Source organism: Lissotriton vulgaris, chromosome 2_1 (assembly GCF_964263255.1).
Source record: "Lissotriton vulgaris chromosome 2_1, aLisVul1.2, whole genome shotgun sequence".
Taxonomy (NCBI): domain Eukaryota; kingdom Metazoa; phylum Chordata; class Amphibia; order Caudata; family Salamandridae; genus Lissotriton; species Lissotriton vulgaris.
In genome coordinates, this window is record NC_141687.1 from 1,189,473,284 (window position 1) to 1,189,499,774 (window position 26,491).

General features: G+C 48.1%; 1 protein-coding gene across 4 annotated transcripts in view; it reads right to left on the minus strand.

Moving 5' to 3' along the window:
- Positions 1–26,491, minus strand: part of NFRKB (nuclear factor related to kappaB binding protein) — a 988,461-nt gene that overhangs the window by 849,233 nt on the left and 112,737 nt on the right. For all 4 annotated transcript variants that reach the window (XM_086956902.1, XM_086956901.1, XM_086956903.1 and 1 more), the window contains one exon: positions 6,265–6,439. In XM_086956902.1, the coding sequence (XP_086813028.1) occupies positions 6,265–6,439 (175 nt within the window). The remainder of the gene's footprint in view (positions 1–6,264; positions 6,440–26,491) is intronic.

Sequence of the window (26,491 nt, forward strand, 5' to 3'; positions counted from 1 at the left end):
GAGAGCTGCATGGGAATTTGGTGATCCGTCGTAGGAGAATCACAAAGGGACTATTTACACAGATTTCACTATTGCACATTTTGGGCCTGTCAAAGAGATGCTACAAGAACACAAGATATACCTTGCTGCTTCTGCCCATGCTCAGGATAAGTGTGCATAGCAGAGTCCAATTTTCATCAATGCTGCTGCATCTATTAGATTTGCTGAAAAATTGAGCTCTTCTTGAAAGGAATTTACAAAGATTCATTATTCTATGGCCTGCACATCAGACTGAATGTTTCCTGGATTTCTGTTTGTGTTGCCCCATGATATAGATGGGAGCATGTGGAGGGTCTTCCTGTTGTCCTACTAACGCATTAGGCTGATTTGGGAGAGAAATTATGTAAGTCTGCAGTTGGAGAAGTGTGGCTCACCGGTTAGGGGAGGCAGTCCCTGATGCAGAGCTCAGACCCGGGACCAGGGATCAATTCCCGACGCGGCAGGGCCTTGAGCTCAAAATGTCCACGGACTTGATAATTCTCGCCTTGGTGCCTACTTGAATCGTGGGTTCACACTCTGCAACTCTGGGCAATAGCTTGCTTAATCTCCACTAAGGCCCCACCGCGATGGGATGCCTGGTCTTCACCTTGGGGATGCCCAGTAGGGGTAATCTCGCAGGGAAAGGCCAGGACGGGTTCCCAAAGCAAGCGCCTTGAGAGCTTACGGTGAAAGGCGCTATATAAGAACGGATGATTTACGATTTATATTTACGATTTACCTTGCTTGTGTAGAGCAGTGCATATACAATTACAATTTAACCGGTTTAACCTTACTTCAAGTTTAAAACTCATTTGTATGGCGCATTAATCATTATCAAGGGAATCCCTCGGCGCCTGAGAAAGAAAGACCTCATGTAAAGTAAGATCTTAGACTAGCCAGGTCTTACGCATTTTCTTAAATTAGGGCAGGCACAGACTTGGTCGGGAAGGTCATTCCAATATTTGGGGCCCAGATAAGAAAAGGCACGCCCACTCATTTTAACTGCATACAAACTGCATTACTACTGTAAGTATTTATTGCATACCTGTGCCAAGCTTGCTTGGTTCTAGAAAATAAAATAATTACAAGAATATTTTTATGCAAGCAACATTGGTCTGAGTTCAGTCTCTGAATGTGTGACAATCATTTGCTGATTGAGTGTGTACAACAAATGCTTAACACAACCCACTGATAAAGCCTTACTGCTCGTCCACACTACCAACAATAGAGAGTAGGGTGCTATTGGCTTTTACCTCTGCCTACCTTTGGGGTTCTACTGGACTCTGTGCACACTATTCCTCACTTTGGTACAGTATATACAGAGCCAGCTTCGTACAGCAAGAGCTTGTTGTTTTCTATCAAGCAAGCTCATGCACTCCTTCAAATTTTCAGGACTGCTTCTCCAAAGGCCCCCAGGACTGGCGGCAGATTTTCTGTAGCATATCCCAGACATCATAGCATATTAAAGCCTTCAAATTGCAAACTTCACCATCTTAGTAGATTTAAAAATGCATCTAGACAACAATACTTACTGCCAGGTACAAAGCCTTATAACTGACTTGTCTGCAATTCAGCTTGAACAACTAGGCAGGCTTGTAAGGGGCATATACTGGACCCCATTTGTTCTAGTCTGCCGAATATATTCAAAAGCAACCAACGACTGGTGCTATGGTCAGAACACTTTCTGATCGCATTTAGGATCAATATAATGGATAGGATTAATTCCAACTTGCCTTGTCATAAACTGACCAAGCAAGTCAAAAAGCAACACCCTCGGGGGCGTGGCTACGGGCCGAGCGAAATGGCCGCTTAGTCACAGAGCCCCGGGGACGTCTCAGCCCGTTTCAGAAGAATCCGCATGACTAGGGTCATCTGAGGGCTTCGCCTGAAGTCGGAACCCAAGCGGCGCGCATCGGCCCTACTCCGGTGAAAATCGAGGGCTGCCACCGAATGGTACCGCTGCCTGACCGCGTGAGGCCTAGAAGCGCCCAATGAGCCGGGGACTAAATTTACCGGTGAGGCCGGAGTCGGACATGAAGTCGCGAAATTCAATGCCATCGAACACCAGAGACACTCAGGCGCCGACTCTGTCTTCCTTGCTGCGCCCAGTAGTAACCGCTCTGATCTCACGCGACTGGGCCCCCGCCAAACGTGAGTGGCATTCCCCCGGTTGTTGGCGCTGGGACTGACCGTGTCTTGCGGACAGTGCGGCGGCGCGAGAGGTGGACCTGCAAGTGTGCCGGAGTTCCCGGAGAAGCCAGCGCGACCTCAGTGACCCATCACTACAGACTTGGCAATTACGGGGGAGGCTGCTACTGAAAAGACATTATTGCCTGGACTGGGTCCCCGCCATATGTGAGTGGCATACCCCCGGTTGTTGGCGCTGGGACTGGCCGTGTCTTGCAGATCTGACACGGGCCCAGCGGCGGCGCGAGAGGTGGACCTACAAGTGTGCCGGAGTTCCCTGAGAAGCCAGCGCGACCTCATTAACCCATCACTACAGACTTGGCAATCACGGGGGGGGCTGCCACTGAGAAGCCATTATTGCCTGGACTGTGCCATTGCCTACGGGACAATCTACGCCGGACCCAGTGAGTTACCCCGTCGCAGAATCAAGCGTTGCGGTGTGGGCCCTATGTTACACCTACCTGGGATGAGCTAAAGACCTTCTTGGACCTACGGGGGTGCTGCGATCGGGGGGTGCCCTTGCCTTGTGGTATCTCGACTGCTGGAGTTATTGGGCCTCCGGACCGATTGGGGTATGTGTGCTGGCCCAGTGGGAGAGGACCTAGTGGACTTTCGGTGTTTGTGCCGCGACGACCAACTCAGCGAGACGGTAAACACTCCGCCGCTCCATCCTCCCTCCTCCCCCCTTTTCTGATAACCCCACAACGCAGAAAATTTTGGCGCACCGGACCTCGAGGTGCAGCTGCAATTTTACGCAGACGGCGGAACAGTTTGGTGAGGTACATAATACTTGAACTGGTGAGCCACCTACCAACTGTATCTATCCTGCGCCAACGAAACGTGTGACTATGGCGGGCAGGGTGCCACGAAACCAGGCAGCTCGAGCTAAACTGGACAAATTTGCCTATGAAAAGGGCCTGGCCTCGACACCGCCCCAAGGTAAAGACAGGAAGGGGACGGAGGAAAAAAGGTCACGTTTGACGACATTATGAAGGCTCTGGCGAATGTCCAGACGACGGTCGGAACAATCTCCACGGACGTCTCTCTGCTGAAGGCAGACCTCCACAAAATGGCGGACAGGGTCAAGGAAGTGGAGATAGTGGCAAAATCTCTTGTTCAGGACACTTCGGAGCTGAAGATATCGGTGACCCGCCTTGAAAAGGAGAAAAAGATGCTGACGGAGAAGATTGACGACCGAGAAGGGCGCGCAAGGTGGAACAACGTCAGAATTATAGGTATTCCGGAAACAGAAGAAGCCCAAGCTATGGATCTGTACGTTGAAGAGCAATCTTCAACGTACAGATCTTCAGCATCTTGAACTTCTCCTGCCGGAGGAAGCCGTTGACGTTCCGCAGGTCAAGATAGGGCGTAGGCCCCATTTGCCCTTCTTGGGTACCAGAAAGTAGTGGGAGTAACAACCACACCCTACTTCTGGCCCAGGAACGCGCTCGATGGCCCCCTTGGCCAAGAGGGCCGTAACTTCCTCTCGTTGAAGTATCAAGTGATCCCCCGACACGCGGTGGTACTGCGGTGGCATGGCTGGAGGGGTCGCCTCGAAGGGGAGGGAGTAGCCCCTTCGGACGATTTGCAGCACCCACATGTCCGACTTGACAGTGCGCCAGTGGAAGTGGTGATGGCGAACCCTGCCCCCACTGGCGTCACATGGGCCTGAAAGCACGGAGTAGGAGGGTTTTGAGGCGGATACTGCAGGGGCAGGTGTGGACTGGCCTCGCCGTTGTTCCCGACCGCTGCCACGGCGGTTTCCACGTCCGCCACCGCGCTGTACGGTAGTCTGAGGCCCGTGGCTGGCAGGACGTGTGGGGGCGCCTCTTCCTTGGCCACGAAAGGAGCGAAATAGCAGCCGTTTGCTGGCGCGGGCCGAGAGGCCCAAGGACTTGGCCATAGCCCTGTAGTCCTTAAAGCGCTCAAGCGCATGGTCTGCCTTGTCGCCAAAGAGGCAACGGCCATCAAACGGCATGTCCATAAGGGTGTTCTGGACATCAGCCGAAAAGTTGGCGGACCTCAACCAGGCGTGGCGACGAATCGCCACCATCGTTGCCATCACTCTGCCCAGTAAGTCCGTGGTATCCAGTCCACACCGGATGGAGTACCGTGCCGCATCTCGACCCTCCGCAAGGGCTTGGGTGAGTTTAGTCTGGACCTCCGCCGGACATTGTGGCAGCACGTCCGCGACCGTGTCCCACAGAGAGTGGGTGTAACGGCCCAAGAGGCAAGCGGTGTTGACTGACCGCAGCTCTAAACTCAGGAAGGAGAATACCTTTTTCCCGTATTGCTCGTACCTCTTGGATTTCTGATCGGGGGAGCAGTTGGGAATGCAGTCTGGGAGTTAGAGGCCTGGATGACCAGGCTCTCGGGGTGTGGTGGGTGGACAGGAAGCAAGGGTCGCCCGGAGCCGGGCGGTGGCGTCTAGCCACGTTTCGATCTACAGGCTGACCTGTAGCGGGCTTGGACCAAGTGCCCAGAAGAACGTCAGACAAGGCCTCATTAAACGGCAGCAGAGGCTCGGCCGAGCTGGTCTGCGGTTTAAGGACCTCAGTGAGGAGGTTAGTCCTCACGGCTGCGACGGGGAGCTCAAGGCCCAAGGGCTTCGCCGCCCGCATCAGAACCACACTATAGGCAGCCCCCTACTCCGTAGCCACGGTAGGAGGGGAGACAAAACCAGTGTCCGGCGAGGTGTCCAGACCACTGGCCTCCTGTGCCAGAGGGTCCTCAGACCCCTCCCAATCCCCCTCGCCACTCATCTCCTGAGACTCAGGACCAAAGGATGGGGTCGGATCATAGAAGTAGAAATCTCCCATTGGCGTCGAGAGCGGCGCCGTTCCGGCGCCGGACCCGAATCGAGGGAGGGATAGACGACCCGGATCCCGGGGGCCTGCGGTGCCAGGACCGAAGTCACCAGCGGCGTCGGGACCGAAGCACCCGGCGGCGGCGGGACCGAAACACCCAACGGCATCGGGGCCGAAGCACCCGACCCGCTTGGGCCCCCAGTCGGGGCCGCTGGGCCCGAAGGCGCCGCGGAGCCCGACGGAGGAGTGAGCGACCTCATGGTCGTGAGGAAGGCCTCGATTTCCTCCGGCGTCGCATTCTGCCCAGGGACCGACGGGTATGAAGCAGGCCGCGAAGCCCGCGGCTCCGGCGGAGCCGCAAGGGCGGTGTTGCGCCCAACCCCGGCTGCGTCACGAGAGCGTCGGGGGGAGTCGGAAGAGCGATGACGACTCCGAGTTCTTGTGCTTACCTGAGGACTTCGAGCCCGAAGACCGAGGACGACTCCCGGAGCTATGGTGGCTCCGACCCCGCGACCGGTCCCTCGACTACCTCGCGGACCGGGACCTCGAACGGCGCGGGGCCGACTGCCGGAGATACAGTCGCTTGCGGGACCGCTCCCGCCTAGCTATAGACGTCAGGGCCCGACAGTCGGAGCAGGCCTTGTCGTCGTGGTCGAGGCCCAGGCAATGAAGACACCGGCGATGGGGGTCGGTAACCGACATCAGTCGGTCGCAGTCGGTGCAGGGTTTAAACCCGGGCATCCCTACCGGCACTGTCGGAGTCGTTAGACTTTGAAAAGGATCAAAAATGATCGAAAAAGTTCAGTCAAAAATTTACTAAGGGGTATCACTTTTTCCGGATCTGCGCTTGCTGGCGTGGAAAAAAGAAGAACTGACGTCAGCGCGCGAGGGCGGCGTCTAAGTACTCCGGTGACGTCATCCCGGCGCCAACGACGGACGCGGAGCCGCGGACGACGCCTACGACGTGCAGGGGTACTGCTACGCAAACGTTTCCGGATCCAGTCTGACGCCAGGGGATATTCTAAGGTAAGGAATCTAATACTAACCTGTTTCTTTCAGATATAACTTATCAGAAACAAACAACAATTTCTTCTTGTAAACAACATTAAAAGAGTTGCTCACACATTAATTCAAAAAAGGAGACCAGCTGTTGTCAATCATCTGGTTTCATTATTTGCTGGCCAATTGATAAAGAACTGACTAGGACTCCCTGAGAGTGGCGCATAACTCCAAATCGAGAAAATGCAATTACCTTCTTCCTCGGAGGACAGGGTGCTGTCCCCACACTCATCCTTAATTTCCCGCAGAATCTTCAAGTACCGGTTTTGGGTACGTTTCTCTCTCTCTTCTGAAATACTTGTAGGTGGCACACGCTTTCTTTTGATCTCCATGTTGGGGCCATTTTGTCTGGCGAGGTCCAATAGTTCCTGCATTTAAAAACCAAACATAACATTTGAAACTGTTAAAAACATTATGTTAACGGAGATGTACCTATATGTTGTTTTAATACAGAACTTGGAACTGCCTACAGGCAAATTGAAACAGGACTTCAGCTGTGTATTGGAGCAGATAAGGTAGTAGACACAGGCCATGAAGGAGGAAAATATATGTATACCAAAGCAACAATAAGGATAATGTTACTTACCCAGCAAGCATCTGTTCTTGATATGTAGAGCTGTAGATTCACATGCTTTGCATGCTCCTGCCATCCGATGTTGGGTCAGGATGTTTGCAAGTTGCTTTTCTTCGAAGAAGTCCTTTCCCAGTCACAGGGTAAAGTGACTCTTCCTTTCGGTGACAGTGCGTCAAATTGTCTGTGTGGACTAAGACAATTTTACCGATGAGGTGAGACAAACATTTTTAGTTCAAGATACACAGCTAGAAGCTGTAGATAGTTGATGTGGAGACTGTTGTGGCTGTTGTCCCACCGACCCCGAATTGAGAGATGTGTCTGCTGTTAGCACGATCTGTGGAAAGGGGTCGATGAAGAGACACCCTTCTGATAAGTTTTGTGTGTTCCACCACTGCAGAGAGCAATGGGTGCGGCTGTCTACCAACATTAGGGGCCACATGTATCAAGCTATTTTGAGTTAGCAAACGGTGCGAATCACAGCTTTTGGCCATTGCGGACGCAAAATGGCCTTTCCCTATGTATGAAAGGGTTGGGCATTCGCAATTTAGGTAATCGCAATTGTTAGCAATTACCTAAATTGCAAATGCAAATAGGGACTCACAATTTGCGATTCCCTAATGCACATTTAAGAAGCCTTTCCTAAATGCGAACTGTGCATTTAGGAAACGCTATTACCATCAACTTCAAGTTGATAGTAACCATGTGTAAACTTTGAAAAAAGCACAAAACTGCATTTTTCAAAGCGCCATTTGGTGCACACATGCCGCTAGGGCATGTATGTGCCTTACATGTACACCTTTATTTTGTATGGGGAGCTTCAGGGGGGCCCTAGGCCCGCAGGCACCCTTGCCTTTGCATTACCTAATTTGCGATTACCAATTAGTTAATCGCAATTTAGGTAACGCAAGACCATTTTCACCTATGGGCCTTGAGGCCCATAGGAACAAATGGAGTCGCAATTACAAATAGCGATTCCTTTATTGCGATTAAGATTTATAAGAAATCGCAATTAGGGAATCGCTATTTCCTGTCTATTTTGTTACATTACATTTTGCGATTACCGACCTTTTGTGTGGAGCGAGGGCTGGAGATCAATGCCATGAAAACAAAATTTATGATCTTCAACCCTCCTCCCACAACTCGCCCAAACCCTACCATAGGGTCGTTGAGATTAGAGAGGGTGCTCACCTTTGAATATTTGGGCCTAACCATTAACCAAAATTTGACCTGGGATTCTCATTGCACTAGGGCCACCATGAAATTAACACAGCTAAAAGTGGGATCTGTAGAATGGCAAGCGGGTCTACTCTTAAACCATTTGGTCCCCTGATCCACATTTACAAAATGCAGGCAAGAGGGGCCGTTATTTACAGCGGAGAATTGTGGGGCCATGCTACTGCCAAGAAACTCCAGATCATTGAGAACAATTTTATAAGGCAGTTGGCAGCTTTACCATCTGGCACCCCCCTCCTTCCGCTGAGATTAGACCTGTGTCTTAGACCTATTACTGAAGAATTGGGTCTAAAACCCTTAACCTATTGGCGCAGAATCTGGAGCTCACCGGACCTATCGAGTTATAGGAATGAGCTCACAGAGATCCTACGCCTATCAAACGCCCCCCAGATACCATGGTTGAGTTACATCAGGCTAACATGTGAATCTCTAGGAAGGCCGGAATTATGGCAGGATCCGGGTAACGCTTGCCCCAGGACCCCTCGGAAACTCCTGTCGAGAGAGTACTATGAGCGAAAGTTACGTGTCTCGATTGAGAGTACACGTGAAGGGTCATTAACCAACCTGTTCACCATGTCTAAGGACCTATATTTCCCCGAGCCGGTCCTCGATGGAATTAGTCCCGTCCTGACAAGGAAACATTTTATGCAGTGGCGTTATGGCAGACTGCCTCTTGGGGCCTTCACGGATTGCTGGGACAGGTCCAAGCCTCCCACACAGTGCCCAGCTTGTCGACATCCTTGCGAGAATGATCTTCACATTCAGTTTTTTTGCAAAGCCTATCAAAGCCCAAGAAAATATTGGCTTGTCCCACTCTTGAAAAACCTTGGGTTCAGATTATATCTTCCCGCCTACAGAATACTAAAGACTGACCTATCCTCCCCTATTGTGTTTGCTGTCGCGAAGTTTTTAACAGTTGTGTGGCTCATTCGTAACCGCTGTATCAAGTTCAATACGGTTAAAAGCTTTGCTTGATATTTTTTAACTGTAACATTCTCTAATTGTCCATTTTATAATACTCATTTGAATGTTTATTAACTGTTAACTTTTATGGTTCCTTTATTTCTTGAAATTACAATCCGATTCCTTTTCTTTTTAACTGTTTTAAAATCTTGTTGTAACCTTTTATGATCCATAGTGATCGAAATAAAGATTGTAAACGTAAACGATTACCAAATAGCAATTTCTTAAAAATCGCTGATTGGTAATCGCAAAATGATACTTCCATACATGTGGCCTTAGATCTGTTAATTGACCCTGTGATTGATTCCACTGACGTTCTAAGCATTCTTGTAGAGGTCCCATCTGTAACCTTGCATGAGGCACTATTGCAATGCAAGATGCCATCATTCCTAATAGTTGCATGAAAGTCCTGACTGCTCATTATTGATTGGTCTGAAATTGTATAAGCAGAGTTTGAATATTTAGAATTCTGGCTGCATTGCGAGAGGATAGAGCTTTGCTAGTGTTTAGAGTAGCTGCTAGATAGGACTGTATTTGTGAAGGCTGAAGATGAGATGAGATTTGTGTACATTGACTGTGAAACCCAACTAGTAGAGTAGGTCTAATGTAGTCTGAGTGTGCTGTAACACTTTTTGTGTGTGCTGGCTTTGATGAGCCCGTCGTCTAGGTATGAAATCTGCTGTCTTCTGAGATGTACTGCTACTACTGCTAGACATTTTGTGAATACTCTGGGATCAGTAGTTACTCCGAATGAGAGTACTTTGAACTGATACGGTTTTCCTGCTACAAAATCTCAGATACTTGCGATGTGCTGGGTGAACCGGACTCTGAAAGTATGAGTCTTTTAAGTCCAGTGTTGACATAAAATCGCCTTGCTGTAGAAGTAGAAGCACCTGTTGAAGTGTGACCATGTGGAAGTGTTCTGACGGTATGTACAGATTAAAAGTCCTTGAGTCTAAAATTTGTCATAAAGAGGTGTCCTTTTTTGGGATTAGAAAGTAAACTCCTCAACCTTGGGACTGTAACAGAACTTGTTCTATAGCTCCTTTTCTTAAAAGGGCCTGTACCTCTGGTTTGAGGAGCTGCAGGTGCTCTGACAAGAGTCTGTGAGTGTGAGGTGGAATATTGGGAGGATTGCTGCTGAGTTCCAGGAAATAACCATGTTGGATAACGTCCAGCATCAATTTGTCTGATGTAATGGATTGGCACATAGGGAGAAATTGTTGAAGTCTTCCCCCGACAGGTGTTAAATGATGAGAGGGAAGTGTAGGCAAGTCACTGTTTATTGGGGAAGGGGAGTTACATGTTGGCGTGCTCTTACCCCTACCTTTGAAGCTGTTTTCTCTATACCCTCCTCTATAGAAGCCTCTAGAGATAGAGGGTTGTGTGTTTGACTTATATGAGGAAGTGTTTGGGTCTGAGGATGGACTTTTGGACCCTCCCCTTTAAAATAAGCAGTGAAAGGAGCCTCTGTTTGATGAGGGTTGAAGTGGCCCCATAGATTTTGCCACATCTTTGTCTTTCTTCATCTTTTCCTAAGGCCTCATCCACTTGAGGTCTGAAAAGATGTTGCTTGTCAAAAGGAGAATTTAAAATAGACTGCTGGACCTCAGGTTGAAACCCTGAAATTCTAAGCCAAGCATGTCGACGTAGGAAAATTCTGGTGGTAACTCTCCTCGCTGCAGTGTCAGCTGCATCTAAAGCACATCTAATGGCGGAATTAGATATGTGTTTGGCTTCTTGAACTAACTTTCTGTTTGTGCTCTTCTGGGAGGTGTTGAAGTAGAGCTAACATCTCGTCCCAGTGTGCCCTGTCATACCTAGCTAGTAAGTCCTGCATGTTAGCAATGCGTCAGTGATTAGCGGCTTGAGTAGCCACCCTTTTACCAGACAAGTCGATCAATTTAGACTCTTTGAATGGGGTGATGCATCTGCTGAGGTTTGTGAGTTTGCACTCTTACGAGCATCAAAGACTACTAATGAGTCTAAAGAAAAATGTCCTTAAATAAAACCAGGATAAGATGGTGGAGGTTTATATTTTTGTCAACTCTAGTTGTTAAAATGCAGGCACAAACCGGGTCCTTAAATATCTCATCTGCATGTCTCATCATTCCTTTTAACAAGGGTAGACTCTGACTAGTACTATGTGAAGACCCTAATGTCTCGAATAAAACTTCATCCAAAGTCTCTTTATGTAATGCTCCATGATAGGCTGCTGCCCTTGAAATTACCTCTTGATAAGCTACATTATCATCAGGAGGTGATGGAGTTGCAGGGCATAAATCAGGATCATTATCCATATTTGGGTCAATATTATAGTCATCCCATGGATCTGATGGTAAATGATCATTGTTGTTGTCATCATCATTCCGTAAACCAGGTTGTGTATGAAGAGATCCAGGAGGTATGATGTGTATTGGATCTGACCTGGCAGTTGTAGTAATCATGAAGATGGTGGAGGGGATGGCAAAATAGGGTGAATAGGACTTGTAGCCATGTCCCTTTTCTTTTTAAGAGGAATCTTGTTACCAGGGTCCTTTGAATTGACTTTCTTTTTGGAAGGTGTTTTGGCTAAAACGTGTCCATTATCTGGATTATTATATAGCTTCTAATGTTTAGAGTCTAATCTTTCTTTCATAACGTCCAGGATTGGTTTTGGGGGCATTAGAAGATCTTCTTTCGATTTTGGCACCGAAGGTTTCGGTGTCATGCTGGACTTGTCCTTTTTGTCCTTCAAAAAGGAAGATTTCGGCTCCGAACCAGACTTGTGTTTCCAAACAGAAGGTTTTGGTTCCAAACCAGACTTGTCTTTCAGGGCAGAAGTTTTCAGACCAGAAGACAACCTGTCTCGACTCTATCCCAAGCCGGAAGGCTTAACCATTTGTTCCAATGCCGGACCCGAGGGCAGGGCATCAAAAGCAACTTCTCAGTGCTCACAATGGACCGAAGGTTGAGAGGGTGGTGGAGGTGGAAGAGAGTTTATGGGGTAAGGGGGCTTTAGTACTCACAACACTCTGTCCTGCTGGAACATCTTGGGACTCCAGTTCGATTTCCAGCTCTGAATACGATTCTGTGACAAAGAAGGCCCCCTCTTTTTTTGCCACTGTCGCTTCTTCTTGATCATACTCTGCTCCGAAGATATCCTGAGTATGTTGAATGCTTTGGCGTTGCATTTCTCGTCATCGAGCCAGACAATCCCAAAGAGTCTTTTTCAATCAGAACGAACGAAAAGCCTCACAATCTTGTTCCTTGTGCTCCAGTGAGGAGCACAAGTTACAGACTTTATGTAGGTCAGTGCATGGGTACGTGGAGTGGCACTGAGGACAAATTTGAAACAGAGTCCATTCCATCGGCAGGAGGCTGTACTGACAAAGTTAGACCCGAAGACCACCCACAATGTTTCCAGTCGAAGATGGAGAGTTTTACGATCTAATTGATACGTGGAAAATAGGGAAAAGTATACGATATCAATACCTTCAAGGGTATAGTGGATTGTGCACCAAGGGGAACCCGAAGAACGGTTTAGAACCAGAGTACAGCAATACACGTCTGAAACAGAAGGCGGAAAGAAAACAATCCAACAATGGAGTTGATGCCCATGCAAATTATCACGTAAAGGAGGAGTCACTTCACCTTGTGACTGGGAAAGAACTTCTTCGAAGATAAACTACTTGCAAACATCCGGACCCAACACTAGATGGCAGGAGTATGCAAAGCATGTGTGTCTACAGCACACACGCCCCGAACTTGTATATCCAAGGGAGATCCTAGCGGGACAACACAATGTACCTGCTTGGAATCCATGAGTAGGGAGTTCGGAGATTAAATTGAAATCACTTCCATTAAAAAAACCTGAATATTTTGCACTGCGTTACGTTGGAATTTATTCCAGTACACATTTGCAGTAGCTGCCTCCTGTGCACAATCAACAGTACATAAGAGAATTATTTTTAACTTTTAATGAGAAAAATAAGGGCAATAAGGGTGCAAGCAGAGTGACTGGTGCATGCAAGTATCACTGAATAATAATTGTAATCTTGATTTGTAAGAAGAATTATTCTGCAGTATTAAATGGCTGGTAAACAGGTAAGAGTTGATTTGAATTCACAACTAGGGTGCAGAAGCTGGCGGAAGAATGGGCTAAGTACTGTTTCTGATGCACATGGGGTGCAGGGATGCAGAGACGACTGGGGGGGCAGATGTGGTTAATGAGATGTGATTGTATGATCGTTAAAGAGTCATTTCTAAAAATGCATCAGTTTGCGTGTAAAAAAACTGCTTAATGTGATTTGCTGAAAGAAAATCTGTAAAATAAATAAATATATTTCTGCCGCAAAATCTATTTCTGTTGCATAATGAATTTTACGAAGTTTTCTATAAAACATAATGACCTGCTACTGCTTTAAAAGGGGCAATGGAGTTGAGCTGTCTAGACCTGAAATAAGATACAACAGGATTAGTGCAATAAGGTACACAGAAATACATAAAGGCCTTCTAAAAAAATTATTTTTTAAACTAATGATCTGTACAGGGTTTAAATAAAAAAACAACACACAGGCCAGTCTTACCTCAGCTAACCTCAAAGGTTCAGAAGACATTGAGCATGCAAAGAAAGTATTCCATTTACCCTCAGTGACACCTAGGATTCAATTCCAGACCCAATGTGTAATGCTTATCAAGTACAGAGATTTCAAGAATAGAGGCCTTTGCTACCTTATGAAATGCATCATTACATACCATCAAGTATTCGCTGATTAGTAAAGTTGCAAACCTTTTCCCAACAAAGACTCAGACTAAAATATGAATGGATGGTCCCAAGATTACATTGCACAAAGCTATGGAACAGCCTCAATCCACTGCAAACTTGTTGCAGGGGCCAACTTTTTCGGTGTCGCCTCGCGATCCGCTGCGCAGCAGCGTTCACACAGGGAAAAAACTTTTGTTTACCAGTATGGACAAAAGTCCCGCCTCTCTATTCCATTGGCTAGCTCCATAAATGGAGGCTAGCCATTGGAAGAGAGAGGCGTCCGTCATTCTGCGAGGCGACTCGTGGCCTTTCCTGAGATTTTTTCTCATCCAGCCCCTTTTATCACGTCAGTGCGGAGGTGGGCGGGGTTTATTTTTTTGGTCGTCCATGTTTCTTTTGGTCATGTCGCGGCCGACCGCCGCCGGAGGAAGTCCAGGTGAGTGTTTTGATTGTGGCCGTTCCCGCCGCCCCCCATCCCGCTGTCTGTGTGCCCGTTCCCGCACCCCCCTCCCGCTGTCTGTGCTTTTCCCGCCCCCCCTCCCACTGTCCGTGCCTTTCCCCGCCCCCCTCCCGCTGTCCGTGCCTTTCCCACCCCCCTCCCGCTGTCCGTGCCTTTCCCGCCCCCCCTCCCGCTGTCCGTGCCTTTCCCAGCCCCTCCCGCTGTCCGTGCCTTTCCTGCCCTCCCTCCAGCTGTCCGTGCCTTTCCTTGGTAATATTTCAGTGCTTGTTAAACCAGTTCCAATGTATTTGATAATCTTAACATCAGTGGATGTCCTACACTTTACTAGGAGGTGCACATTTTGTGGTGGAAATAAACAGTATGGGAAGGTGAGTCGGCCATTACCCTTCCCCGGACAAGCCCACATTCCTCCACAACTCCAGTTGTACTTCATTCACAACACATCTCAGCGTGGTTCAAGTGTGAATGTTTCCAAGTGGGCATAAATACCACCTGCTCACAGGGAAAACTTTGCTGCTGAAGGTGGCAATTCAGTTTCTCGGCCCTTAGCCCATCAGGTGGTAGACAAGCTGGATTCCTCTGAATCAACCCCTGCACAAGTACACAAGGAATTCATTCGCCCATAAATACAGCCGCAAACAACGTAGACACGTGGAAAAAAGACTTTGGTGCCAGTTGGTTTTGACAGGGACTTTTTAAATCAATCAAATAACTAAGCATGTAATAAAACACACACTTCTTCTGTGAATGAACTGCCAGGAGATTGACAAGATGCATTAAATCCTTCTCAAAACAGTGAAGTCACAAAACACACAGAGCAGCCACGGACTTCTCACGTGAGGCTCTGAGGCTAAACCGGTCGCTTAGGTTCCCTGGCAGGTCATCACCGTACGATTTCCTTTCACAACCATTCCTGGTAAACATTTATGAAAGGATAATTCGCCCGTCCATCAAAAGGCCCCCTTAGGTTCCCGGGCGGAATGTAAGACGCGTATCTCGCCCGCACGCGAGGGAGCCTGCTGAGGTGAGCATCAGAGAGGGAAAAAAAAGTAGTTGAACGTCAGCACCACCCTGGAGGCACGAGGCGCTGCATCTTCACGGCACCCGACCAGGGGGCACACATGCCTGAGCCGTGACCTTTCGCAGCAGCACCACAGATCATCCCTGTTGACGGAGGAGGCAAGTAAGGACAACAAGGGACACCCGACTCACAAAGAACCAGGGTACATAAGCTTGCACACGTAAACCGCTAATTCCAATTAAAGTTTAGTCCAGAGGTTTTCATTCTGTTAAACACACAGCATGTCAGTCACGTTAGAAGGTATCGCAGGGACGTACTCTTCTGCTCTTTCTTTAACGTGCCTTTTAAACGTTTTGTATTATGGTTTTAATTAACTACACAATATATTTTCGTACTACTGATACAGCATGTGTTGCACGTCAATCTTAAACACATTTTTTTAATGGAATGTCTTCCTTTTTCGTACTCGCAATGGAATGTCTTCCTTTTTCGTACTCGCTCTTGCATGCACCCGCCTATTTCTTGTGGCCGGAGGGACTTTTCCCGGTGGTTGCTATCGCAGGCCCGTTGCCCTTTCTCCTTACGTGCTCTGCACTTTGTAATGTTGTATAGGAAGCTGCATGTGCAAGCTCTTGATATTGGAGTGCTCGATACTTGTGTCTTCAATGTCGAATTGCTTACTGTATTGCGTATGTTTCACCATTTAGCCACAAACATAAATGTTTCAGGTTTGTATATTTGCATCAATAAATATAAAGATATTTCCATCATCCTTTTTATAAATCATATACGCTTTGTGCGAAAGTCCGTCCCTGCACCATGGCAGAAGCATATGTTTTTCCTTTCAACAAATGACTGCGTAGTCCTTTCGCTAAATGTCATTCACCCACCTAAATTTATGTAGTTATTGGTACTGTGATAACTATATGTTTCTTCTTCAGGGATGCAGAAGACGCAGTATATGGGCGCGATGGCTACGACTGTGACTGCAGAGTGCTAGGGAGTGCAGAGTGACTGCAGAGTGCTAGGGAGTGCTAGGGAGTGCAGAGTGCTACGGAGTGCAGAGTGACTGCGGAGTGCAGAGTGACTAGGGAGTGCAGAGTGACTAGGGATGCAGAGTGACTAGGGATTGCAGAGTGACTAGGGAGTGCAGAGTGACTAGGGAGTGCAGAGTGGCTAGGGAGTGCAGAGTGGCTAGGGAGTGCAGAGTGGCTAGGGAGTGCAGAGTGACAAGGGAGTGCAGAGTGCAAGGGAGTGCAGAGTGCACGGGAGCGCAGAGTGCAAGGGAGTGCATAGTGACTAGAGAGTGCAGAGTGACTAGGGAATGGAGAGTGACTGCAGAGTACTAGGGAGTGCTAGGGAGTGCAGAGTGACTGCAGAGTGCTAGGGAGTGCAGAGTGACTAGGGAGTGCAGAGTGACTAGGGAGTGCAGAGTGACTAGGGAGTACAGAGTGACTAGGGAGTGCAGAGTGACTAGGGAGTGCAGAGTGACTAGGGAGTGCAGAGTGACTAGGGAGTGCAGAGTGACTAGGGAGTGCAGAGTGACTGCAGAGTGCTAGGGAGTGCAGAGTGACTGGGGAGTGCAGAGTGCAGAGTGACTAGGGAGTGCAGAGTGACTAGGGAGTGCAGAGTGCTAGGGAGTGCAGAGTGACTAGGGAGTGCTAGGGAGTGCAGAGTGCTAGGGAGTGCAGAGTGCTAGGGAGTGCAGAGTGACTAGGGAGTGCAGAGTGACTAGGGAGGGCTAGGGAGTGCAGAGTGCTAGGGAGTGCAGAGTGACTAGGGAGTGCTATGGAGTGCTAGGGACTGCAGAGTGACTGCAGAGATTAAGCTAATGACAATGTAAATGACAATGCCATTTATTTATCTGTTTTCAAAACCAACACATAAATACAAATTTTGTCATTTACAATGCCAATAGCTCTAACTTTTCCAAAGGTGAAACCATTCCTTTTAATTGCTTGTTACACTATGTACTCGTTGTACGAGGGAGGGGCACTGGAAGGGGTGGTGTTGGGGTGCCATACCAACTAGCGCAAGCTTCTCTGCAGAGTAGCTCGTGAGCTACTGGTAGCTCTCCAGCTATCTGTAAGTAGCTCTCCTTTGTGCATGCCAGCCTACTAAATTAGATGTTTTTGCTTGGTTGAAGTATTAAACATATACCAAAATATAGCCTGTATATTCAATAAGAAAATATGTTCATTTTCAGAAACTATTATCTGATATTTGGGGGAAGACGCTGAAATTCCAAAATACATTTAAAGCGGACATTTGAGTGATAAACCTTATGGCATTTAGAGACTTCTTACAAATGGCAATACCTTGGTTCCAGCGGAATTGCAGCTAAGGCTGTTATGTATTACCCATCTGGTGTTCCATATTGACAAAGAGTTTTTTACACTAATGCTGGCAACTCTGACTGATGCACTGCGGTGTTCGCTGGTAGTAATATTGTAAATGGTGGCTACTAATATAATTCTGTCACTATTACAACACTAATAATAGTAATAGCTCTTGAAGAGTTCCATTGAAGATAAGTAACTCTTACTACAGAAAATGCTGGAGACCCTAGAACTAGAGAAACAGAAGATAGACACAGAGGCCAGATATATGTACATGAGTGGCAAACTGGACGGTTGTTTGATCACATACTGGGCTTCTAATCCCCAATTGTTGATCAGGTGACATCCTTGCATCCACCAACGAGGCTACTGGAGGTTACATTGGATTACCCCTGGTGATGATTTTAGCTGCCTGGCAGATATAGTCCTGCACCACTGTCCAAGGGGTGGAACACCTGCGAGGTTGTCAGGTCAACTGGAATTGCTGGGTGCATGGTGGCAGTCGCTACAGGCGAGCAGGGAATACTATTTTTCCCACGTACACAAATTACACGCAAGAATAGACCTGCTGCTTTTACCCGACACATCGCTGGGGTGACACTTAACACAGATTGAGGTAGTCAACAATCTAAGGCATGCCTAAGACTGCGGGCAGTCAGCCATTCAAGTTTTAATGGACGTATTGGCTGCTTTTGATACCATCTCCCACAGTATTCCGGAACATCGACTGTGGAAGGTGAGAGTCAGTGGAAAGGCCCTAGCCTTTGTTAAGAACTACCTAACTGACCGAACCTCAACAGTACAACTAGGTACCTGGGTATTTCGTAGCCAGCTGGTAGACAACGGAGTCCCCCAGGGGTCCATTCTAAGTCCTGTGCTTTTCAACCACAATGTGACCCCTTTGACCAAGGTGATCAGATCGTACGGTTTTGATGTTGTATCATACACTGATGATACACAATTATTGATCAGGAGTAAAAATCGACAACAAGTTGTCCATGAAAGATCACATAAAACATATAACAGGCATCTGCTACGGACTAATGCAACGCTTACGTTAGATCTTTCAGTGGATTCCAATTGAATCAAGGAAACGACTGGTTCAGGGTCTCATCATAAGTCGGCTCGACTATGGAAACGCCCAGTTGGCTTCCATTAATGAAGAATATTGCACTTGACTTCAAGTCTTGCAGAATACTGCTGCTAGACTGGAATTAAATATTCCCTCACGCTCCCCTTCGGCTCCTAGATTGAAAGATCTTCACTGGCTTCCCGTTAGGAAACGTTCATCTGCATGGCACATAAGACCCCGTACGGAAACAGGCCGAGTTACCTTGCAAAAAAACTAAGATGGTACTTACGTAACAAGACTCAGGTCTGGAACTAAGCATCTTCTTACTTCTCTCAGGATACACACTGCAAAAAACGGCAGTATATCCTTTTCCCATTTAGCCCCTGTCTTTTGGAACAAACTTACTCTGCAGCTTCGTACTGTCACTGATCATGAGCAGTTTCGGAAGAGACTGAGTATCTGGCTCTTTTGACCACTTCCCCCTCCTGCATACTTCTCCCTTCCGCTTTATTGATCTTTCGCTAGCGCTTTGACACCCTCGGGTGAAATCTGCGCTTAATAAAATCTAACGACTTGACTTGCATTACTAAGTGTGGTTGTGTCTTTCGAAGACATAACCAATGAACTATACTTTTTCCAGTGACCAATTTTTATTGCTCTCCAACAAGGCCAAAAACAAAATACTTTTCTGAATGTGCCATTCACAAAGAGGTATGTAAGAAAAATAGTAATACAAAGCCCAAATAAAAATAAATACAACTTTGAGAACAAACACATTCCAAAGTGGGCCTCGGCAATGTGATAAATATCGCTTACAGTCCATGCTAATCTGGGGTACAAGTTTGTCTCACACTTTAGAAGGATACAAAAAGATCAAAAACATCTGCCCTACAGAATAAAGAATATAAGCTCAGCTACATCTGCCCTGTGTTACTACTGAAATCCTGCCACAGCTCTGCTTTATTAACAGCACTAGGAATGGGAAACAGCCATTACAACGCAGCTGTTCCCCGCAATGCAATTACATCGCACGCGTGTTTTTACATCGCATGCGCTGTCACAACGCATGCGATGTACTGCCGATCCACCTCGTTGTGAGGAAACTGAGGCTCTTCAGTTTCCTCACAACGACATGCACCGCCCCTCGACGTGAAGCAGGAACCGGAGCAGAGACGGCGACGCTGGAGAGGAACCACGAGGAAAGAGAGGTAAGGGTGATTGTGCTTGGGGTGAGAGTAGTGTGGGTAGAGGTTTAAGGTAGTGTTGTAGTGTTTTAGGCAGACCCTCCAGGATTTCGTGATTTCGCTGCAAACCGCGAAATCTGCACTTTTGTAAAAATGCAGCAATTTTTACAAAAGTGCCTGTGAAATCGCCAGTTTTGTAATAAGTCCGCGATTTTTACAAAAGTGCCCAGGAATGCAGGGAAAAGGTTTCTGAGAGGTCATTAGGGCTTACGTGAATATGCATTTTGGAATCTTTATTTTGTTAGAGTTTAAGAAAAGTGACTTGGGTCACTGTGTAATTTAAAATTATATTCAGAGATTTTGGTAGTTTTGTGTGGATGTGCATATGTAGGTGGCAGAAAAATAAAATCCAACTGAAAGTCCAGGGGTGGGGAAGGAAAACAGTGTCCTATCACAGTCTTTTATTTTCGCACCAGGACTTCAGGTTGCCTCCACACCTTTGTGTTAATGCCCCCCTCTTAGGGAATTACATACACTTAGAGCAGATGAAAGTCCTACTTTTTGGGCCTGGCTGGGGATTTGAAGACTTTTATGGGGGCATAGCCTGGGTCTACTGGGTAGGAATGTTTATGGAAATGGTGAGGTTCAGGGGTATGGGAGAATTTAGGGAGATGCGGAATAGTTGAAGGAGGTGGAGGAATTGGGTCACCAGAAGAGGTTGGGTGACTTGGGACAGTGTGAGTGCTTTGCATGGGGTCAGGTGGCGGAATGAAGTCATAGGTTGGAATCGAGGTACAAGGAGGGATAGAGGCAGGTTTGCTGGAAGCACTTGTGTCAGAGGAGGTATTAGACCTCCCTGTGTGGCAGCAGGGCAGAGAGCATATCTTCCAGGATGTTAACCAGTTTAGACAGTTGCAGAGTTAGATTTGCTTTAATACACTAAGAAATTGTGGCTCGTAATTCTGTGATTCTGGGCAAGTCACTTAATCGCCCTATGCCTATAAACAATGAATGTGTTTGTGTTGTAATTGTGTAGTGTGACTGGTGCATATGTGAAGAGCTTCAATACCGTCGGGTCAAGTTGGAGCTATCATTTAAAAAACTACAGAAGAATGCACTAGGAGGTTAAAACTAAAAACAAAGTCTTAACATAAAGAAAGACAAATTGATACCCACTCACTTGCTGATTTGTACTGAGTAAAACCAGAACATTTGGATAAAATGATGGCTTCCACGCTCAAATTGTGTGATCTTAGGCGAATATGTAATTTCAGTAAGGTAGGTTCTGGAATGCCATTTCTGAGCGAACCTGCCGCAAACTAGAGAAGAAACGGCAAAATGAAAAGAAACCGGACAGCCTCGCATCATCAGGTCTGCCAAGAAGACCTCCTTCAAAGACCACCTTAACAACAATGCACCAACAGCAAGGAGCTCTTCAACATCGTAAAGGAACTCTCCAACCCCAGCTCCAATACCAACGACATCCCGTCGTCGCAAGCCCTGTGCGACTCCCTCGCCACCTTCCTCCACCGCAAGATCGCTAACATCCACGACAGCTTCAACGCCCAGACAGCCCCAACAGACAGCAACACAACAGACGCACACCATCGACCACGACCCCCTGCCAGCCTGGGCCAACGTGATGACACCATCAAGACCATGAGCACAATCCACTCCAGCTACCAGTCAGACCCACTCCAGCACCACATCTTCAACAAGGCCAGCAGCTCCATCGCATCCCACCTGCGCAACATTATCAATCTCTCCTTCGAGACCGCGACCTTCCCAGAGAACTATAAACACGCCGAGATCAACGCCCTACCCAAAAAACCCAAGGCAGACCCGAGAGACAACAAGAACTTCTGGCCCATCTCCCTACTTCCGTTCCCAGCCAAGGTCATTGAGAAGATCGTCAACAGACAGCTAACCCGATAAATCAAAGAAAACAGCTTCCTCGACCCATCCCAGTCAGGATTCCGCAACAACCACAGCACCGAGACTGCCCTCATCACTGCCACCGACGACATCAGGACCCTGATGGACAACGGTGAGACCGCGGCCCTAATTCTCCTGGACATCTCTGCCGCCTTCGACACCCTGCCACTGCACACTACGCACATGCCTCCACGACGCACGGATCCGAGACAAGGCCCTGGAATCGACCACCTCCTTCCTCTACAGCAGAACCCAGAGCATCCGCCTCACCCCATTCCGATCTGAAGCCTCCAAGATCATCTGCGGCATACCCCAGGGATAATCCTTCAGCCCGACACTGTTTAACATCTACATGGCCCCACTCGCACAAGTCGCCCGACAGCACTACCTCAACATAATCTCCTACGCCGACGACACTCAACAGATCCTCTCCCTCACTAAGGACCCCCCTCACCACCAAATCCAACCTCCACGAAGGAATGAAGGCCGTCACTGACTGGATGAAGATCAGCCGACTGAAGCTGAACTCGGACAAGACGGAGGTCCCATCCTCGGCTCCAACACTTCAGCCTGGGATGACTCCTGGTGGCCTACGGCACTGGGAGCAGCCCCAACACCCACCGACCACGCACGCTACCTGGGAGTCATCCTCGACTCAACACTCTCCATGACCAAGCAAGTCAACGCAGTCTGCTCCTCCTACTTCAACACCCTCCGCATGCTCCGCAAGATCTACAGGTGGATCCCGACAGATACAAGAAGAACAGTCACCCAGCCCCTCGTCAGTAGCAAACTCGACTATGGAAACGCCCTCTACGCGGCAGCCCCGGACAAAGCTCATCAAACGACTGCAACGCATTCAAAACGCCTCTGCACGCCTGATCCTTGACGTACCACGCCACAGCCACATCACCCCCACCTGAGAAACCTGCACCGGCTCCCCGTCAACAAGAGGATTTCCTTCAAGCTCCTCATCCACATACACAAGGCACTCCACAAGACTGGCCCAGCCTACCTCAACAGACGACTCTTCTTCTACATTCACAACCGCCAGCTCTGTTACGCCAACCTCGCCCTCGCATCCGAAGAACAACCACCAGCGGCAGATCCTTCTCCCACCTCGCCGCCAAGACCTGGAACTCCCTCCCACTGAGCCTATGACAGACCTCAGACCTGCTGATCTTCAGGAGGCTACTCAAGACCTGGCTGTTCAACCAGTAGCGTCACCCGTCCCTTTTTTCCCCCAGCACCTTGAGACCCTCACGGGTAAGTAGTGCGCTCTACAAATTCTTGATTGATTGATTTCCTATGGAATGCTACCAGGCCATCTTTGATGGGCTTCTCAGAACCTATACTAAAGCAAATGGAGGATTGCATTTCCAAGGAATATCAGCCTTCACCTGTGGGCTGCTTCCTCTGTTCCAAATCCCAGATTGGCTATTTCAAAGCCGAATACTCTGCTAAAACAGTTTTCATTAATATAAGGCTGAAAATGAATGATTATGAGTAAAATAGAGTGCCGCAAAAATGCTGCTAAATTTCCAAATTTGTGCTGCTAAATTTCCATATTTGTGTCGCTAAATTTGCTAATTTATTTTATTTTATTTTAAAGGTTTTATATAGCGCTGGCTAGACCCGGAGGTATCAGAGCGCTTTACATGAGCATCAGATCATAGTTACAGGTTACATTGTTACAAAGGTTGCACAGATATTAGAGCATGGCAACATTGTTACTTTTAAGATAGAGGTAAACAATAAGCACAAATACGTAAGGGGAAAAGCAGGCAAGGGGAAAGATTCAGAGGAGGGGGGGTATGAGCTGGGGAAGTAGACAGGTAACGAAGGCGGGAAAGAGGAAGGGAGGGTAAAGGACACAGCATGGAAAGAGGAGGGGAAGGGCGATGGGGACACAAACCGGTAGACGAGTCAAAACGACGTCCAAAGTCCAGTAAGCTGTGATCCCAGGGGAAGTGGTATCACTTCACTATCTCTGTTGCGGGAGGCTCCCTTTACGCAGTGGACTCTCTCAGAGGGGTCTCTGAGACTCCAAGGTCTACATACTGGATCCTTCCCAAAAAGGGGAGAGGGAGTACTTTGGGGTGCCATACCATACCTCAGCTGTGAGTGGCTCCCTTGGCGCAGTGGACTCTCTCAGCGGCTTTGCTGACACTCCAGAGTAAAATATTGGATCTTTCCCCAACAAGGGGAGAAGGAGTGCTTAGTCAAAGGGCACAAAGGACAGGGGGCTAGGCAGACTAGCAGGCAAGGTGAGAGATTCAGGGGAGAGGGGATAGGAGCTAGGCAAGCAGATAAAGAGAGAAAGAGTACTAAATGGGGACATATTTAATTAATGAGTTATTATATAGTGCTGGCTAGACCCGAAGGAATAAGAGCGCTTTACACGAGGAACAATAATGTTGCAATTTACATCAGTTAAAATCCCACGTGCAGGCTACCCCTGTGGAACTGCAACTCTACCTCGAGGCACTCACCCTCCAACACCCCACGCAGGCTCAGAGGACGGAACTGAACTACCCCATCCTTCTAGATGAGGTCGGAGACTGTATATTTTAGTTTTTGAATGGGAAATCACCGGGACTGGATAGTCTACCGACCGAATTTTATAAGCCTATGCGCACATACTGGCGCTACAACTGCTTAAAGTGTATGAGGCAATGATAGACGACTCTACACTTAATGACACGCAAAACGAAGTGTTAGTGGTCTCTCTCCTTAAGCTTGGCAGAAACACTGAATCCCTGGGCTCCTATCGCCCGCTGACCCTCCTGAACACTGACTACAAGGTCTTCGCATCGATTCTTGCCAAACTCCTCTCACCATTGGTAAAGTCTCTGGTGCACCCCGATCAGAATGGCTTTGTCCCCGCTAGAAATACCTCACTCAATATACGCAGATTCTTCCGGGTGCAGAAATATGCACTACAAAGCTGGCCATGCTCTGGCTGCCTAGTACTAGACTTGGAGAAGGCCTTTGACTCCCTGGAGTGGCCCTACCTAGCATCGGTATTACACAAATGTGAGAAGTTGGCCTAGTATATGATGTCTACTATTCTAGTGGTCACCTTGCACGAGTCCAAACGACCCTTATTGATGGTAGGTTGTAAAGTCAAAAAAATGAATGAGTCAACCTTATAGAAAGCTATACAAGTAGTAGCTGTGGAGAGCAGCCTTCAGGCTAAGACTTATAGGCGAGTTATGCAAGTTGTTTTACCAATTATAATCTCTTGAATAATCAAATGAAAGCACACCACACAAGGTAGATATCAAATATATATGCATTTAATCTAAACACAACCCCTCTGGTCTCTTTATGAGGTCAGAGGTAAAAGTACAATACAAGGAACTTAATTAGCATACGATAAGTTGCACAGTATACGTTATGCCCTAGGGGCCTCACAAACCATATACTAAAATAGAGGTATAAGAACTACGTGTGGAATAGAAAGCAAGCCTAGGGCCTGTGGAATCGCTAGGGCTACCTAGAACCACCAAAGGTTAGGATGTAGGAGGCCCACGGGAGACGCATGCCGTGTCTAAACACAGCAGCGGGTTACCATTGACTTTCTTTGGAGAACGAACAAGTTACAATTTTACAGATTAAGGACACTTCTAGGTTAACTACGATGAAACACTTTTAGACTAGAACACTTCGAGAGTCAAGACCCATGGGAGCACCGGAGTACTCGTGTTACCTCACCCAGGGAAGCCGGGTGGCATAGGTGTCTTTTGGTGTCGGGTTTCGTTGTCGATTACAATGGAGAGCTGCAAAGAAGTGCTGCAGGCGACCAGATGAAGTGTGTCCGGGTGGATCCAAGGGTGGATTGAAGATCTGAAGAACCTGAACGCAGAGGGGACAGAGTTTGGGTCACTAGCCAGTGACCAGGTTGGCGATGGGAAGCTTCCAGCCAATGTCGGGTGCTTTAGGGTGAAAGAGGGGAAGCTTGTCTCTTCAGCAACGTGGTCCAGGAGGCGTTGACGACGACCAAGAGCTGGATTCGAGGTGTCCCACGAAGGATCTAGTTGACTGTCTTGTCGGAATCCGGATTGGACCCAACAAGCCTTGGCAAACGCGATCCACGAAGGATGTGGAGATTGGCTTCGGTGCAGACCAACAAGGTCTGGGGGACTTCTCCTTTGGAGGGAAGTGAGAGCACATTCAAAGCAACCAGGAAAGCTCAAGAAATCAAAGATGGCCCTTCGTGGGGGCTCACTAGCCAACGGACTAGGAACCGCGAAGGAGCCTCGAGCAGAAATGCACAAAGCGGGCCCACGGGACACTCGTGCAGTATGGGCTTCGGTGCAAAAGGTACTTGGGGCAGGGGCTTCAAAAACCCCAATGCACAACTTCAGGATACCTCGGGAAGTAGGTGCAGTTGTAAAAGTGCAGGATGTCCAGTAGTTCCGGTCCGCCGTCTCTCGTGTCTGCTACGGGTCTCAGCTTAGCTGGGAGCTCGGGTCAGCATCAGAGATGTCTGGAAGTCCATGTCCTGTGTCGCAGATTCTTTGGGATCCGGCAGGAGCCTTGAAAATGCAGACCGGTAAATATGCAGTTGGTACCTGTTTGAACAGGGTGGTCACTCCTTCACCACAAGGGAGATTTCTTCTGTCTTCCAGTCAATATGGAATGTCGAAGGTCCAAGATATATGTTGCAGAGTTTCGTCCAGGGTAATCTAAAGTCCTAGGGACTGGGATCCTATTCTTATAGCAAGATTAGGGGTTGGGCTAACTCTAAGGTCGCATCTATGGGAGGACCTGGGGAGGGGGTGGTTACACCCCTTTCCCTTTGTCGAGTTTCGCGCCAGAGCTGGGGCTGAGTGCCCAGGCAACCGGTTTGAACTGGGAAACGCAAGGAGCACCTTGTGTGCCCCAGG